Consider the following 14,834-nt stretch of genomic DNA (forward strand, 5'->3'; position numbering starts at 1 on the left):
AACACTTCTCTTATGGCATTTACTGCAGTGTGCTGTTGACAAGACCATCTTTTTCAATATGCCACAAATTTACCTAAGGGTCGGGACCCTATTTTTTGGCCTGGAATTTCCATGTATAAAATTTGCTATGGATATTAAATCTAGAGACAAAGCACCAGTGGAGTATATACCCATTAATACAGACAGTCTCTCTACTACTATAAGTTCATAAGAGTCAAGAGCAGAGATCCCAGGAAGGATGCTGTGGTTTTGGTCAAAAAACATTTATAAGAAACTATCAAATATGTACAAGAACAGTTCTTGCTATCAATGCCTGCTTGATGAGATTTTAGTGATAGGAAAGCTTCCTGACAAAGTTAATCATTACTAGGAAATCTCCTTATAGGTAGCCAAGTGATCTAACCATGAAAAGTATTCATCAGAAGTCATTTTACATCCAGACAGTCTATATAATAAAGAATCTGACTGGCCTTTGTTGTTGGTTCTTGGGAAAGCCTCTACATCCTTAGAATTTCTTGGTTGGAGTCTCTTTGTTATTCATGGTGGCCTCTTGGGACTATACCTAAATTTATGCTAATGAGATCACTCAGGATGGGGGAGGCTGTGCCAGAAAAACCAACTATGTGATTAGAGGGTTGAACCTTTGATCCATGTAATAGCAGCCTGACCTCAGGGAGAGAAGGAGGACTGGAGGTTGAGCTCAGTCACATGGTGAATGATCTAACCAATCATACCTACCTACGTACCGCAACCTTACAAATTCTGGCCACTGAGGCTTGGATGAGCTTCATGGTTGGTGGTACACATCAGTGTGCCAGGAAACTGATCCATCTTGAGGACACAGAAGCTTCTGTTTAAGACCTTCCTAAATCTCACCCTATGTGCCTCTCCCATTTGCTCGTTTGGATTTGTACCCCCTTTCTATCGTAAAACTGTAATTTTAAGTGCAGCACATTCCTGAGTTCTGTGAGTCATTCTAGAGAATTATCAAACCTGAGGAGTTAGTGGTCGCAGCCAGTGGGTACCAATCACGAGTGGCATAGGATCCCCAGGGCCTGCAGCTAGTGTCCGGAGTGAGCAGTCTCGTGGAAGATCATGCCCTTACTTCGGGAAGTATGTGCTAACTCGGGGTAGCTAGTGTCAGAAATGCATTGAAAGACTTCCAAGTCACTCACCAGACCTGAAATTTCCTCCTACCTCATCCTCAAAGTTGGGATGCCCAGATTATTCTAAGACTCACCCTCTGGGGCCCAGGGTCAAATCCCTGCAGTTTCCCTGGTTACCTGAATCTGAAGATTCTAATCCAAAATGATGTGGTGCGAATGCCATTGCTTCAGGAATGACAAGGTGGGGACAGAAGTGGGGAATAGGACTGAGGGTGTGAATGGGCAGCAGGGACAAGCTGACTCTAGCAGGGACCCCTGTCTTAGTGACAAGTCACCACGTGTGACACCATTATACTCACCGCCCCTTGAAAAAGGCCACATAGAAGATAGGCGAGTAGGCATTGACAAACTTTAGCAAGAAAGCTTTGAGTATCAGGCGCTCTTCAAAAGTCTGTTCTGTTTTTGGAACCTCTGAAAGATAAGAGCAAAGATGCTAAGACTGAGAGGCATATTTTTCACCTCTTCAGAGTTTTAATCCCTGTTACATAAGCCATTGGTCTCTTGGCTCTTACTGCTTCAGGGTAGAAACCAAGAGACCTGTCTCTCTAGCACAGCAGAACTGAAGTCATCTGGGAGTCCCAAATGGTTTACCAGATACTATGAGGCTACAGAAGGCCAAGGGTACATATAATCATCACCTTTCTCCTTCCACTTCCCTCCTCTTACCCACTCTAGCAATGGTTTCTTACCATACCCCTCTGAGGGGGATCTTGGCTGGCAGAACTTTCTCCAACCACCCTCTCTTCATCAAAGGGTAGTCAGCTTTTCCCTGTGTGATTGCTGCTTCCATAAGATTTTATCTGAACAAAATCCCTGACAAAAAAGGCTTGTTAACCAATGAACAACAGTCAATAGGCAGCAAAGACTTGTCTTGGGCACCATGACATTGTTCCTCTTTTCTGCCTCCTCCATTTCTAGCAGGACAGCCTGGATCTGTGTGCTCTCTGGATAGGCTGAGTCACTTCGCATGCACTCACTCAAATGATGAAGGATCATCAGATAAGTGAAATAAGCACAAGCCTAATGTCTCAAACTTGGGGGTCACAGCCCCATTGAGTTCTATGAGGTCCAAGCAGAGGAGCCAGCTGATAATCCCCAAAGGGGCCTGAGAAATACTGAACAGAAAGAAAACCTCACTGATGCCTTTGGAAGACCCAAGACCCGTGGGATGTTCCGTGGACAACTAGGCAGAGTGTTTGATGGGGATTTCATAGACTGTGACAAATGGCTTGGCAAAGATAGGAGGTTAAAGGGCCACATTTCAGGGGCAGAAAGAAAGCACCAGCCCTGTATCATGTGCACTGATAAGTATCGCCTGAAAGCGTGCTGAGCACAGGGCTAAAGTACCAGGACCATGCCAGCCAGGAGGTTCCGTGTTCAGATGAGGCTGACACACGGACCCACCTGACTTGTCTGCCCACCTGACTCACACATAGCTTTTGTCAGAATCTTTGGAAAAGTGGACACAAAACTCTGTTCCCTCCCCTGGAATTCCTTTCCCTGGGCCCTCCTCTCATGTACAAATCCTTCATATCCTTTACCATTCAGATCAGATGTTGCCTATAATCTCCTTCCTGAAGCCTTCCCAGATGAGGTCAGATGGCAGAAATCTCTTTTTCCCCTGCAGTATTTTAGATTTCTCTGTATTAATTACCCACATCCAAGCCCTTTGAAAATCACAACAGTAGCTTTAATTAATCTTCTGTCTTACTTGGGGTGGCCCTCTGTGTCAAGAAGTAAGCCGTTTGGGAGTAAGTGGTTTATTTGGGAAGTGCTCCCAGGAAGCTTGGGGTGGTGAGACAGGAGTAGGGAAGACAGCACGGATGTGTTCATGAACAATTTAATGCAGCAGGCTACCAGGGCTCAGTCCCACTGGGGGGTCTTCTTAGAGACTGTGAAACCCCCGTCATAATTATTACACTGAGGAGTGAGAGCAAGTGGAGCCCCCACCTGGTTGAAGGTTACCGCTGGACTTGACTCCCTAGCACTTCCACCTTGTCCTATGCATGGGCTGAGCATGCTCACAACCAGAGAACACCCGCATGCAGGGAGCTGCAGTGACCTCCTGGGTGGCCAAAGGGATCATGCGCTATGCAGGAGTATCTGCTCTGATCTGCTCCACACCCGTTGCATACATCTGCTATCTCACGTCATCCTTACCTACTTGTGTTGGGGTGGGGTGGGGGGGTGGGGGAGACAGTACATCTCACTGTTATAAATAAAGGCAGCTCAGATCCAGAGAGATTAGAGCCTTGCTCAAGATCACACAGCCACAGTGGCTCTTATGGGTTACGTAAGAGTTAAGGTTTTGAACTCATATCTGCCTGTCTTCAAAGACAATTTTTACTCTGCCACACTGTGAAATCAAGATCTTTGATTACTGTTTACATCGCATATCCTCTGTCACCTCCCCACCCTCCACCCACAGTCTAACATGATATATACCTAGGAAATATCTGTGACTGTTCAGTCCACATTAATTGAACACCTGCCGTATGATGCCAGGATGAATGAAGACTTTACACTCCTCAAAGAGCTTAATTTAGCAAGGTCTCTGTGAAAACCTTTTGCAAACTGCTAAGTCTTTTCAAGATTGAATCTATGAGTGGCAAGGTATCATTTCCCTTCAGGTCATGGCGGAAGGGGATCTTAGGGAAAGAATGCTGTATTTCCATGATCTGTTTTCCCACACAGCACAGTGCGCCCCTCATTCATTTGCAATCTTAGAACACAATCCTGAGGATAAGAGACAGTGCCCAACATCATCGGTGTGGTCCAAGCACAAGCATAAACCTACTAACGAGACAGTCACAGGCATATGTGAGCTCTTTGGGGATGAATGGCCCTGGGAGGGGCCTTGAGAATGGGAAAGCTTAGAGATGCAGGTAGTGATCACAATTGTGATCTGGCCTTGACTTCTCTCTAGGCTGAAAGAGCCTTGGGAGATGAGAGCTACTCATTGTCTAGTCATGTCCTAGCTCCCATGAGCCCTAAGAAACATGGCATCATCCCTAGGCAGACAGTGACATGGAAAACCAGCTCATTCTCCAAGTGCCTCATCATCCTGAAGCCTACTTGAGTTTGATTATGCTTACGAACAGTCCTAGAGGCCCTGGCAGGCCATGCCGAACCTACAGAGCACCCAGTCACGCTATTCTGGGCTCAGCTGTGTGTTGAAGGGAGTGACTATTTGATTGTGTTACTCCAGAGGTGGCTGTAGGGGCAGATTTTTGCATCAGACACACCTGATTTCAAATGCAGAGCATAATTAGAGGTCTGAACTTCTATAAAAAGAATAATGACATCCACCCAACAGGGTTGCCCTGAAAACTGCATAGGATTCTTAGAAAGCCCTCAGCCTAGTGCTTGGCAAGTGCCAGATCTCAATCAAGGATAGCTCCTATTGTCCTAAAGTGTTCTCTTCTTGCATCACCTCCTCCAAGCTGGCAGCCCTGCTTTCTGCAGCATGGTTGGGCCATCCATGGCCAGGTGTTTGTGCACATGTCTTAGCCCCAAAGGTTCTGGGCATCCTTTCCATGTTGTTTAATGAGCACTTTCTACCAATCAACGGGGAGGATAGTGAGGAGGTGATCCTGCTGGCACATAGCTGGGAAAATCTAATCGAAACAGCCTGTCCTCACCTCTGCAGAAGTCCACCACCCAAGCTTCCCGAGGTCCTCCAGACAACTATGCAAATAAACATTGCCAGGGAATCTGGAGACACTGTCCTCATTTTATAGGAGATGAAGTTGGAAAAGTCTACCGTGCTATCCCTCAGCTGGCAGACAGCTTGGTAGTTTTCTCCTTCCTTCCATGCCTGGAGGGACATGGCATTGCCCATGAGACAGAAGTCCGGGCCGGTCCCACACTGCCTTGCCCAATAAGCATTTGGATAATGATCTGTGTTCACCATTTACAGTGAACACTGCCTCAGCTGCTATTTCTTCTTTAGTTTATGTACATCAGCAAAGCCCCTCAGATATTTAAACCATAAGGCCTTTTCTGTTCCTGCTACAAATTCTGCCTGACAAAGAGGCCAGTGCATCCCTGTTTGATTTATGTTTCTCAAGTCTTCCCTGGGCTCAAGATCCACATCCCTTTCCTCGGTCTGATTCCTATTCTCCTTGACAAAAGAAAAAAATACTGAGGCCCAGGAAATGCTTACCATCAATTTCTAAGGTCACTTTCCATTTTAAGATCTCATAACCATAGGGGTGCCTGGGTGGCTCAGTCTGTTAAGCGTCTGACTTTAGCTCAGGTCATGATCTCATGATTCGTGGGTTCAGGTACTGTGTCGGGCTCTGTGCTGACATCTCAGAGCCTGGAGCCTGCTTCAGATTCTCCCTCTCTCTTTCTCTCTCTCTGTGCTCCTCCCTGGCTTGTGCTCTCTCTCTCAAAAATAAATAAACATTAAAAAAAAGATCTCATAACTGTGAACCCCCATATGACTGTTAACCCTCACTTTCCCAAGCCCCATGCCACCCTCCCCTCGCCATGCATGGTTTGGGTGGCAAAACAATGAGCATAGTCAGATACACCTTCTGGTGGGCCACAGCTATCACTAGATGTACTCTTCTAAGCATATTTATTGAAAGAATGAATGAATGAATGAATGAATGAATGAATGACATGAAAAAATATGATTTGGAATAGTGAAAAAATATTTATCATTTATTAAAAATTCCCTGTCATATTCCAAGGACCACTGTTTGTGGGTATGGAGTCACAAGAAAGACAGATCTGCCTAATTTCAATTTCAATTTAATTTAATAGATTTAAATTTCCCTACCTTATCCACAAGATAAGAGCTGGGGATGTTGGGGTTAGATGCAGGGCCATGCCCATGCCACGCAAGGGGCAGGGAGGGACAGGAGGTGAGGTGCTCTCTGCCAAAGAAGAAATGTAAGTGATGGGGAGGGGCAGAGGCACCCAGCAGAAATGTTCATTAACTTCCCTGTCATTTGTAGTGGGATCCCATCATTAGCATCTCCACAGAATCTTTAGCAAAGACGCATTAAAACCTGCTTTCCTCACCAGTGTTGAAAGAATTCTGGGTTTGTTCTTAGGGGAGGGATATGCCAAAGGACTGAGTCCTGCTTCAACATGGCCACAGGTCATGAACAGAGACCACCATGTGCCCTGTTGTCTTACAGAGGAGAAAGAGACACAGAGAGAAGGAAGGAGGGAAAGGGAAAGAAGGAAGGAGGAGGGAGAGATGAAGGACAGAAGGAAGGAAGGAAGGAGGGAGGGAGGGAGGGAGGGAGGAAAGGATGGAGGGAAGGGGGGAGGAGAGAGGGATGGAGGCAGAGAGGAAAAGTAAGGAGGAGGAGGAGAGAGGAGGGGAAGGGAGGAAAGAGGACGGAAGGGAGACGGGAAAGAGGAGGGGAAGGGAAGGGAGGGAAGGAGGGATGGAGGGAGGGGAGGAAGGAAGCAAAGGCTTTCAGTAGGATTTTGAGCCTTTGCCCCATGTACCTAAGGCAGCCAATTCAACAGTAACAACCACTTCTTGTCTCTCATTTTAAAATAGTTTGGGTATAAGAAAATTAAAACTGATGTCACCCCAAAATAAGTATTCAGGTCTAAGGAGCTGAAAATTTGGAAAACTTGTCATGTAAATGTGGCTAGAAGGGGATTAAGAATGAGGAACAGAGAGGCACGTGTCTTTGATTTTCTTTTATAATCTCCTTTGAACTCTTTGTACTCAGATCTCCCAATCCCTGCAGGAATTTCCTCCAAGTTCTGGGGAAAGAGAATCTGATCCTTTCAGGATGCTTTACTCCAACTGGAAATGAGTGGCTCCTTTCCTCCATACTGATAAATCATGGGCCTAGTTATTATTTATTAGTTTTATTTCTGAAAACAGCCTTTGCCTGCACCTTTAGGGCCATGAGCCATCATAAATAATGGGCATTTCCAATAAACAATCCAAATCCGCTTGATAGGCCACTAAATCAGCTGGATGCCCCCACCTCAGAGAAGCTCTGCAGCCATGTAATGTGCTTCACAGAGCCTTCCAGGGAAGGCTCCCAGGGAATACCTTCCAGGAATGGAGATAAGTGGGGTGGGGGTGGGGGTGGGGATGGGAGTGTTAAAGCCCTGAAGCTCCAGTTAGACTATTGGATCTGTCTCAGTAGCCAACACTAGGAACCTCATCTGTCTATGACAGAGACTATATGACTCAAGAAACAGAACAAGTTTTCCCAGGGTCCACTTGGGATGGGATGGTGTCTTCAGTCCAAGCAGAACAATTTGTACTGCAGGCCACTGGGCAGGATCCCCTCATAAGACACAGACCTCTGGAGTGGTCTGAATCTGAGACCATGAGAAAACAGCCCAGCCTTATGCTTCATAAAACTCCAAGCCCAGTGCCTTTAGGCTACAATCGCTACAGGGAGGTGAAGTAGGGAGTCAACACAGAGAGAGTGTGGGTAAGTAGAAGGCAACCCTTCTCTGTCATTATATGCTCCTGAAATCCCATATCCCCCAGAAAGTCACCCCAGGTTGACTGGAGGCCTTCTGAGGGTTTCGCCTGCTCCCAACCTGTTGAAGCAGATTTCCAACAGAGGGCAGACTCTATCCAGGACCAGGAAGGGCAACCACATGGAATTCCTGTGCAGAGCCATTACCCAGCCCCCCTTTTTGTTAAGCGTTAAACCTCTGGAGTGTTGTGTCATGAAAAAATATGAGTACAAATGACCCAGCTGTAAACTGCCTTGGAAAATAATTAGTATGAAAGCCCAAGTTAGTCCCAGGGGGCCAGCTCAGAATTCAAAGTCCCCAGAGCTCCATCCTAATCATATGGAAACAGTATGGCCAGCAAGAGGATGCCAGCTGCAGAACCTGAATTTTTGAAAAGCAGCTCGGGGTAACTGGAGCCCCCAGCAACCCAGCCAGCAGATACAGAATGATGGTGACAAAAGGAAATGAGATGTCCAAGTGTATGTTTCAGGAAGTACCAGCCCCGGCACTGCTCTGGGCAGAAGGAAGGAGGGCCTGAACTTGTGTGGCTGAGTCAGAAAGCAGAGGTGCCTGCCCCTCTCCCCGCCTCTCCCCCAGGGCAGATCCAGCTTCTGCAAACAGCTACATTTTCTGACAGCCCTACCACCTGGCCTTCCGTGTGTGTGTGTGTGTGTGTGTGTGTGTGTGTGTGTGTGTGTGTGTTGGGGGCAGGGGCAGAGATAGGTGTGTCTCAGCCTCCAATATGATGCTGTTGCCTTGTTTGTGTCACCAGAAAGGAATCACCTTAGGAGAAACCAGCCAGCTGGGTAATTAAGCAGCCAGAGCATTGCCTAAGGGAGCTGAGAGCCCCAGAACTAGAGATTAAGGAAGGGCACTCCTGAGATATGCCTGAACCCTAGAGAATTCCTTAGTGCAAGGGATCCCTCCTTTAGAGTCAGGAAGATGACTTTTGAACCCAGACGAAGGGACGTGAGACCTGCTGTGCTGTCTAGCAGCCTAGCCCAAGGTGACAGCATCACAGGGCATCTCATTTTAAGAAAGAAGGAGACTAGGGGCGCCTGGGTGGCTCAGTCGGTTGGGCGGCTGACTTCAGCTCGGATCATGATCTTGCATTTTGTGAGTTTGAGCCCCATGTCAGGTTCTGTGCTGACAGTTCGGAGCCTGGAGCCTGCTTTGGATTCTGTGTCTCCCTCTCTCTCTGCCCCTCTCCTGCTCATGCTCTGTTTCTCTCTGTTTCTCAAAAATAAATAAAGATTAAAAAAAAATTTTTTTAATTAAAAAAAAAAAAGAAGGAGACTAAATAGGATGGGAGCATCTGGGAGGGGGAAGAGGAAGAGAGAGAGACTGATTAATACTATTATGGGCCAATCAGGAAAACCCCATGCTCAGTGCCCACTATGTGCCGGGCACTATATGGGCACTTGCCATGGATTCCCCATGTGATTGCTATCACTGCCCTGTGAGGACTGTCTCCCCATGGCAATGATAGGAGTGGGGAGACAACAGGTAGGTGTGCCTGGTTTGTGGCCATCGACACTCCCACGACACCAGTGGGTCATCTTGCAAACACACACAGGTCTGGAAAAGCCCGGTGAGAAGGAAAGGAGTCATTCCACCTTAGCCCATCTCCTCATGCCTTTCCAGGGAAGGCAGCTCGGAAGGAATGCTTTTATCTTTTTCATCCTTCCCTAGTTCCACAAATGTTTATCAAGTGACTATTGTGTGCCAGGCATCAGGCACTGGGAATACAGTGGTGGCCAAAACCAATAAGTTCCCTGCCATGAGGAGATTACAGTCTAGAAGAGGGGCATAGATTAATGAGACCATTCTGGAGAGCAATGAGGATAAAAGGCAGGGAGATGAGAAGAAAAGGGGGCAGGAAGATGGTTTTAGTCAGAGCGGTCAAGAAGGGCCTCTGGAAAGCTGACCTCTCAGCTGAGGCTCCAGGGATGTGGTGGAGGGAGCACGGACGAGCTGGGGAGGAGCCATGGGTGGTAACCACAGGGAAGGGCAGCAGACAGGAGAGACCTACAGATGTGTAGAGAATGGAAAGACCCCAAGGACTGGAACATTCTGAGCAAGGAGAAAGCATTTATTAGGCAGTAGAACTGGAGGAGAAGGCAGGGGCAGGTCAATGGGACTTCACAGGCCACAGAAGGGACTTAAACCTCACTGGAAGCACAATGGGAAGTCGCCTTGGGGTTTTGCACAGGGGAGGGATATAGCGAGATTATATTTTAAAAATATCACAGAAGATGGGCTGTGTATATGTGTGTCAAGAGGGAGATAGGTATGGAAGCAGAGAGACAAATGAGGAGTGCACAGTGGTCCAGGCAAGAGATGGCCAATATTAGGATGGAACCTGTGAACTGTGATCAGATCTGGGGTATATTTGAAGGTGGAGTGGACAATACTTAACAGACTGGACTCTAGGTTTGAAAAGAAAGAGAGAAAGAGAGAAAGAGAGAGAGAGAGAGAGAGAGAGAGAGAGAGAGAGAGTTCGGGTCCAGGATGACACTTGGGTTCTAGTACAAGCATCTGAGTGGTTGGTGGTTCCACTTCCTGAGAGGGGAAAAAAGTGGGTGAGAACTAACAGGTTTGGAGGGAAAATTAAGAATTCAAAGTTGGACACATGGAGTCCTTGGACCTCTGTGCTTCTGTCCTCCCTGGGCCGTGCCCCCAGTGGGATGGAGCACTGCATGAACTGTACCATCCTTCAAAGGTACCCAGCTAGCTTCAAGGAACCAGAGCCTTGAGCAAGTCATGGACCCAGGTGGAGGGCACACCCTGTGATATCCCAAGTGCTTCCTGCTTCTGGTCTTTTTCTATTGTCTGTGACACAACTCACAAGGCTGTAACAGAAGAACACAGGAAGACCTTGGGCCGGAAGGACTTTTCTGTCCCAGTGTTCCCAGATAAGGGATTTATTTTTCTGCGCCTCACTGTCCTCATTCCTAAGATGGGACCTTCCTTAAACATTTCTTGTAGAGTCTGAGGGAGATAAAGTATGGAAAGCACCAAGCATAGAGGAAGGGCTCCAACATTTGCTTTTATTATGTACCAAAGCATTCTAGCAGACATTTAATTTCTACACCTGCCTCCTCTTTAGTGAGACAGGTACCTGCAAGTTACCTAAAAATCTTGACAGAGTCCTCTTAGAAGGTCGGGGTGGGCATCACTTGGGTTGGTGAGGGCCCCTGGAGTCACCAGGGTAACCTCTCTCTGAGGGAGATTCAAAGGGATAGTATCAGATCTACTGTGTTTTGAAGGTTAAGAAGACAAGCTGTATGTCCCAGAGCCTAGAGGATGGATGGCATCCTGGAGATGGGGGTAGAGGCATAGACGGGTGTCCTGAAAGCAGGCGACCCTGACGGATGCAGCCCCTTGACTGAGCTCACTCTAGAGGGGAGGATCATCCTCCCTGAAGAGCAATGGCCTGCCCGGGGCCTGCGACCCGGAGGGACCCTCTCAGCAATGGCCCAGACTCTTCTGTCAGATGGGACAGGGCCAGCATCCAACAGCAATGCTGTGTAGCAATGAGAGGAGGGCTGGCCATACTGCAGGTCTGACTTCCCTGTTTAAATGTGGATGTTGGCCTGACCGCCTCTATGAGTCAAGATCCCATCAGGAAGCAGAACTCCCCTCACTGGTTCAAAGGAAGTGACCCTAATGAAGGTATTACTTACTGCAGTGAGGGGGCAAGGAGAAGAAATGGTGTCACTGGAGCCCAAGAAGGGCCATGAGGGAGGACTCATCCTGTAGAATCTGTGGATACACGCAGTTTTTTAAAAGCTTTTTAAATGTTTATTTATTTATTTTTTGAGAAAGAGTGTGTGTGTGAGCAGAGGAGGGCCAGAGAGAGAGGGAGAGAATCCCAAGCAGTCTCCGCACTATCAGTGCAGAGCCTGATGTGGGGCTTGAACCCATGAACCATGAGATTATGACCTGAGCCGAAATCAAGAGTCAGACACTGAACCAACTGAGCCACCCAGGCACCCAGAAAGGGTGCATTTTTGTCAGAGATGAGGGAGAAGCAGGGAAGAACTACCCCCAATTCTCCCTTGTGCCTGCTAAGCTTCCTTCTGCTCTTCCATGGCTTCCTCTTGAAGTCAGAGCAGGGGGCCCCAGTGATACCATCGGCAGAGCCTCGGGGATGCAGGACATGGTGCAAAAGGGTGGAGAAGGGGTCTGGAGAGAAAACAAGGCAAACAGAGAATGCCCACCATAGTCCGTTCTCTTCTTGTGGCTTAAGTCTTGAGTCTGGGTTCTTAGAAACTCAAAGAAAGGGAGAGAAATATGTTGGACTTCCCACTAACAGGAGCTATGAATGCTTCAGTGACTAACTGGAAAAAGGAGAGAGATGTGTTCATAGTTACCGTTCAAATTTGGGAAGAAATTCTTGCCAGTTATATGAAACTATTACAAGTAGCATGCTGCTAATAATAGTTTCATATAACTGGCATGGATTGTTCCACGAACTTGGGCTATAACCATGATCAGGTCTTTTTTTATTATTAGCAGCAGCCTCCCATGATCCAGGACCCTCCCAGACAACATTTACAATACTTCGTGCCCGCAGCACCAAGGGGGCCCTCAGACAATGGCAGAATCCACTTTCGCCACACCCTTCCCCTGGCCTCACAGATGGGCAGGCAGGAGGCTCTTCCTCCCCAGTTGCCTGAGGCCACCCAGAGAGTCAGGAGCTCAAATACAACCCCACGGACCTGACTCAGGCCAGATTTCAAATTACCAGCACTACAGCCCCCCACCCCCACCCCCCCCCCCCGCCCTGTCCTCGGGAAGACACGGGTCCTGGCCTGCACGCACCCACCCGCATCCACTCGTGTCCTCGCTGTGGAGGTACCTTCCTGAGCAGACTCGGTCTGCAGCAAAGCCCACTCCCCTTGTCCCAGGGCTCCGAGCCAACAAAGCCAGCACGTCCCCCCTAACTCTGAAAACACACGTTGCCCACATTTGATGGAAAATTAGATCCATCCATGTATGTCCAAAATGTTCTTCTTTAAAGAATTTCTGATGTCCTGGCAGCCTTTGGTAGCAAGCTTTGTCTCCTTTTTTTCCTTTCTTCCCTCTTTTCTCTTTAGTAGTGACACATTGGCTTTTCCTGATGGTAGCTTAGAACTGGATTTTAGACTGAGCCATTTCAAATCCTCAGAAAAAAGCTTTTTTAGAAAATTTAATAAAGCGTGAGGGACTCCAAAGTTTGTGAACGTGCGCAGGTGTCCTGATGCACGCAGACCTAGGAGGCAGGCAACGATGCGCTCAGAGTTTGCTCCCTCCAAGTCTCCCTGATCGTCTCAGAGACCCCTACCATCTGACACTCACATGGGCCGGAGCATTGCCTTTTAAACCTTCTGGAGCCTCTGGTGTGCTTTCTTTGGCTCTCTCCACACATCTAAAGTTCCCTGAGGAACCAGGACCGCTATATATTACCAGACAGTAGAGCATCACAGTCTTAGAGTTGAGGCCTGACTCACCACCTTCCAGCCGCATGACCTCGGGCCTATTAGCTGTTTATCTCTGTGTCTCAGTCTTCTCCACTCTAAAATGGGAGTGTTAAGAGTCCTGATGCCCTTGGGGCTTGTTTTGAGGATTAAATATACTGATAAACAGAAAGTGCTTACCGCAGCGCTTGGCATGCTCTAATACACATACACACACATACTCACACATGCCACTAACCAGATGCTCCTGGGTCAAGTTCCTAAGCGTCTTCAGGCTTCCCAGAAGTGAAATGAAAGCCATGACCAGTTCCCAGCTCTACAGTGACGATTCTGTGGGATGATGTATGTACAATGTCTACCAGTGCCTGGCACATGGCAGGTGCCCCCAAAAGTCCTTCACCCCATCCCTCTTTTTGTTCCCTTCCTAGCCCCACTTCAGTGGCCCCGGGGCAGCAACACTCAGAAGCACGGCATCATCAGTATTTAAACAACTCAAGAACACAGCCATTTTCCTACAACTTGGAGACTCTGACTTGGCACACCACCATCCTTTGAGCACCTGCAAGATGCCCAACCCCAAAACTAGGAGAGGCTCACCGCAGAGTGAAGGGTGAACCACACAGCTCCACACACAGCCAGCGCTGCGCACACAGTTTTGAAAGGGAGAGGAAGAGAAGGTGGTGGTGGAAGAGCTAGAGATCGAGAATGATCCTGATAAAAAACAAGCTGCTGACATCTTGGTTATTAAGGCTAGAAGCCTGCTGGCAGCCCTGCCCCTCTCACAGCTGGAGTGCGGACATGCTCCCCATCTGGGCCGAGCCTGACCCATGCCTATGTTGGTCACGAGAAGACCCTACAGTTTTCAGGAGCTCTGGACATCCTGCTCCCCATGTGTGGGTTCAGAAGCTCGCTGCCTCAAAGGCACCGTCTATCCCTGTGCCAAGGAAAAAGCATGGTATGCATGCTTGTGCACCCTACCCCCGGCCAGAATTCATATGTTGAAAACCTAATCCCCCTTGTGATGGTATTCAGAGGTGGGGCCTTTGGAAGGTGCGGCCTTTGGAAGGTGCTCAGGCCATGAAGGGGGATCCCTCAGGAGTGAGTGGGGTGCCCTTGTAAAAGAGGCTCCAGAGGGGCCCCTAGTGCTTCTGCCATATGAAAACACAGCCATAGGACCTGGGAGAGGACCCTTCCCCAGCCCTGTTGACATCCTGAGCTCAGACTTCCAGCCTCCAGAGTATGAGAAACACATTTCTGCTGTTGACACCCACTATGTGGTATTCTGTGATAGCAGCTGGACAGGCTAGGACCAAAGCATGCCTTGAGCTCGTCTACTTGGTGCCCCTTGTCACCTTGCCTCATACCCTGGCCTCCCATGGCATCTGAGCCTGGTCTGATTTTCCTGGACATCTGGGGTCCTGATGTCCTGCCCAGCTATTGCTTGTTTCCCATCCCAGGAACCAGACCCTTTCCTATAAACCACCACCTGGGACCCCTTCAGGAATGAACAGATCACTGGGGACTGTACTGTCCCACCTATTCATTGGGATCCTCACAAACTAATTACTGACGCTTGCTGAAGGGGGCTACCCACCTTGCAGAGCAGACTCTGGCCACCAAGACCCCAAGCTTCACTCATTTTCCCCTAGCAACCCCATCCCACCACCTAGGTCCCAGCTCAGTCTCTGCCCCACCATTGCCATACAGCCACCAGCTCACGGTGTGTCTTGCACCCAAGCCTGTGACC

General features: G+C 48.4%; 1 protein-coding gene across 4 annotated transcripts in view; it reads right to left on the reverse strand.

Annotated features, from left to right (window-relative positions):
* Positions 1-14,834, reverse strand: part of ANO2 (anoctamin 2) — a 341,730-nt gene that overhangs the window by 42,360 nt on the left and 284,536 nt on the right. For all 4 annotated transcript variants that reach the window (XM_045061286.1, XM_019834398.3, XM_019834399.3 and 1 more), the window contains one exon: positions 1,466-1,577. In XM_045061286.1, coding sequence (XP_044917221.1) covers positions 1,466-1,577 — 112 coding nt within the window. The remainder of the gene's footprint in view (positions 1-1,465; positions 1,578-14,834) is intronic.

This window comes from Felis catus, chromosome B4 (genome assembly GCF_018350175.1).
Source record: "Felis catus isolate Fca126 chromosome B4, F.catus_Fca126_mat1.0, whole genome shotgun sequence".
Taxonomy (NCBI): Eukaryota; Metazoa; Chordata; class Mammalia; order Carnivora; family Felidae; genus Felis; species Felis catus.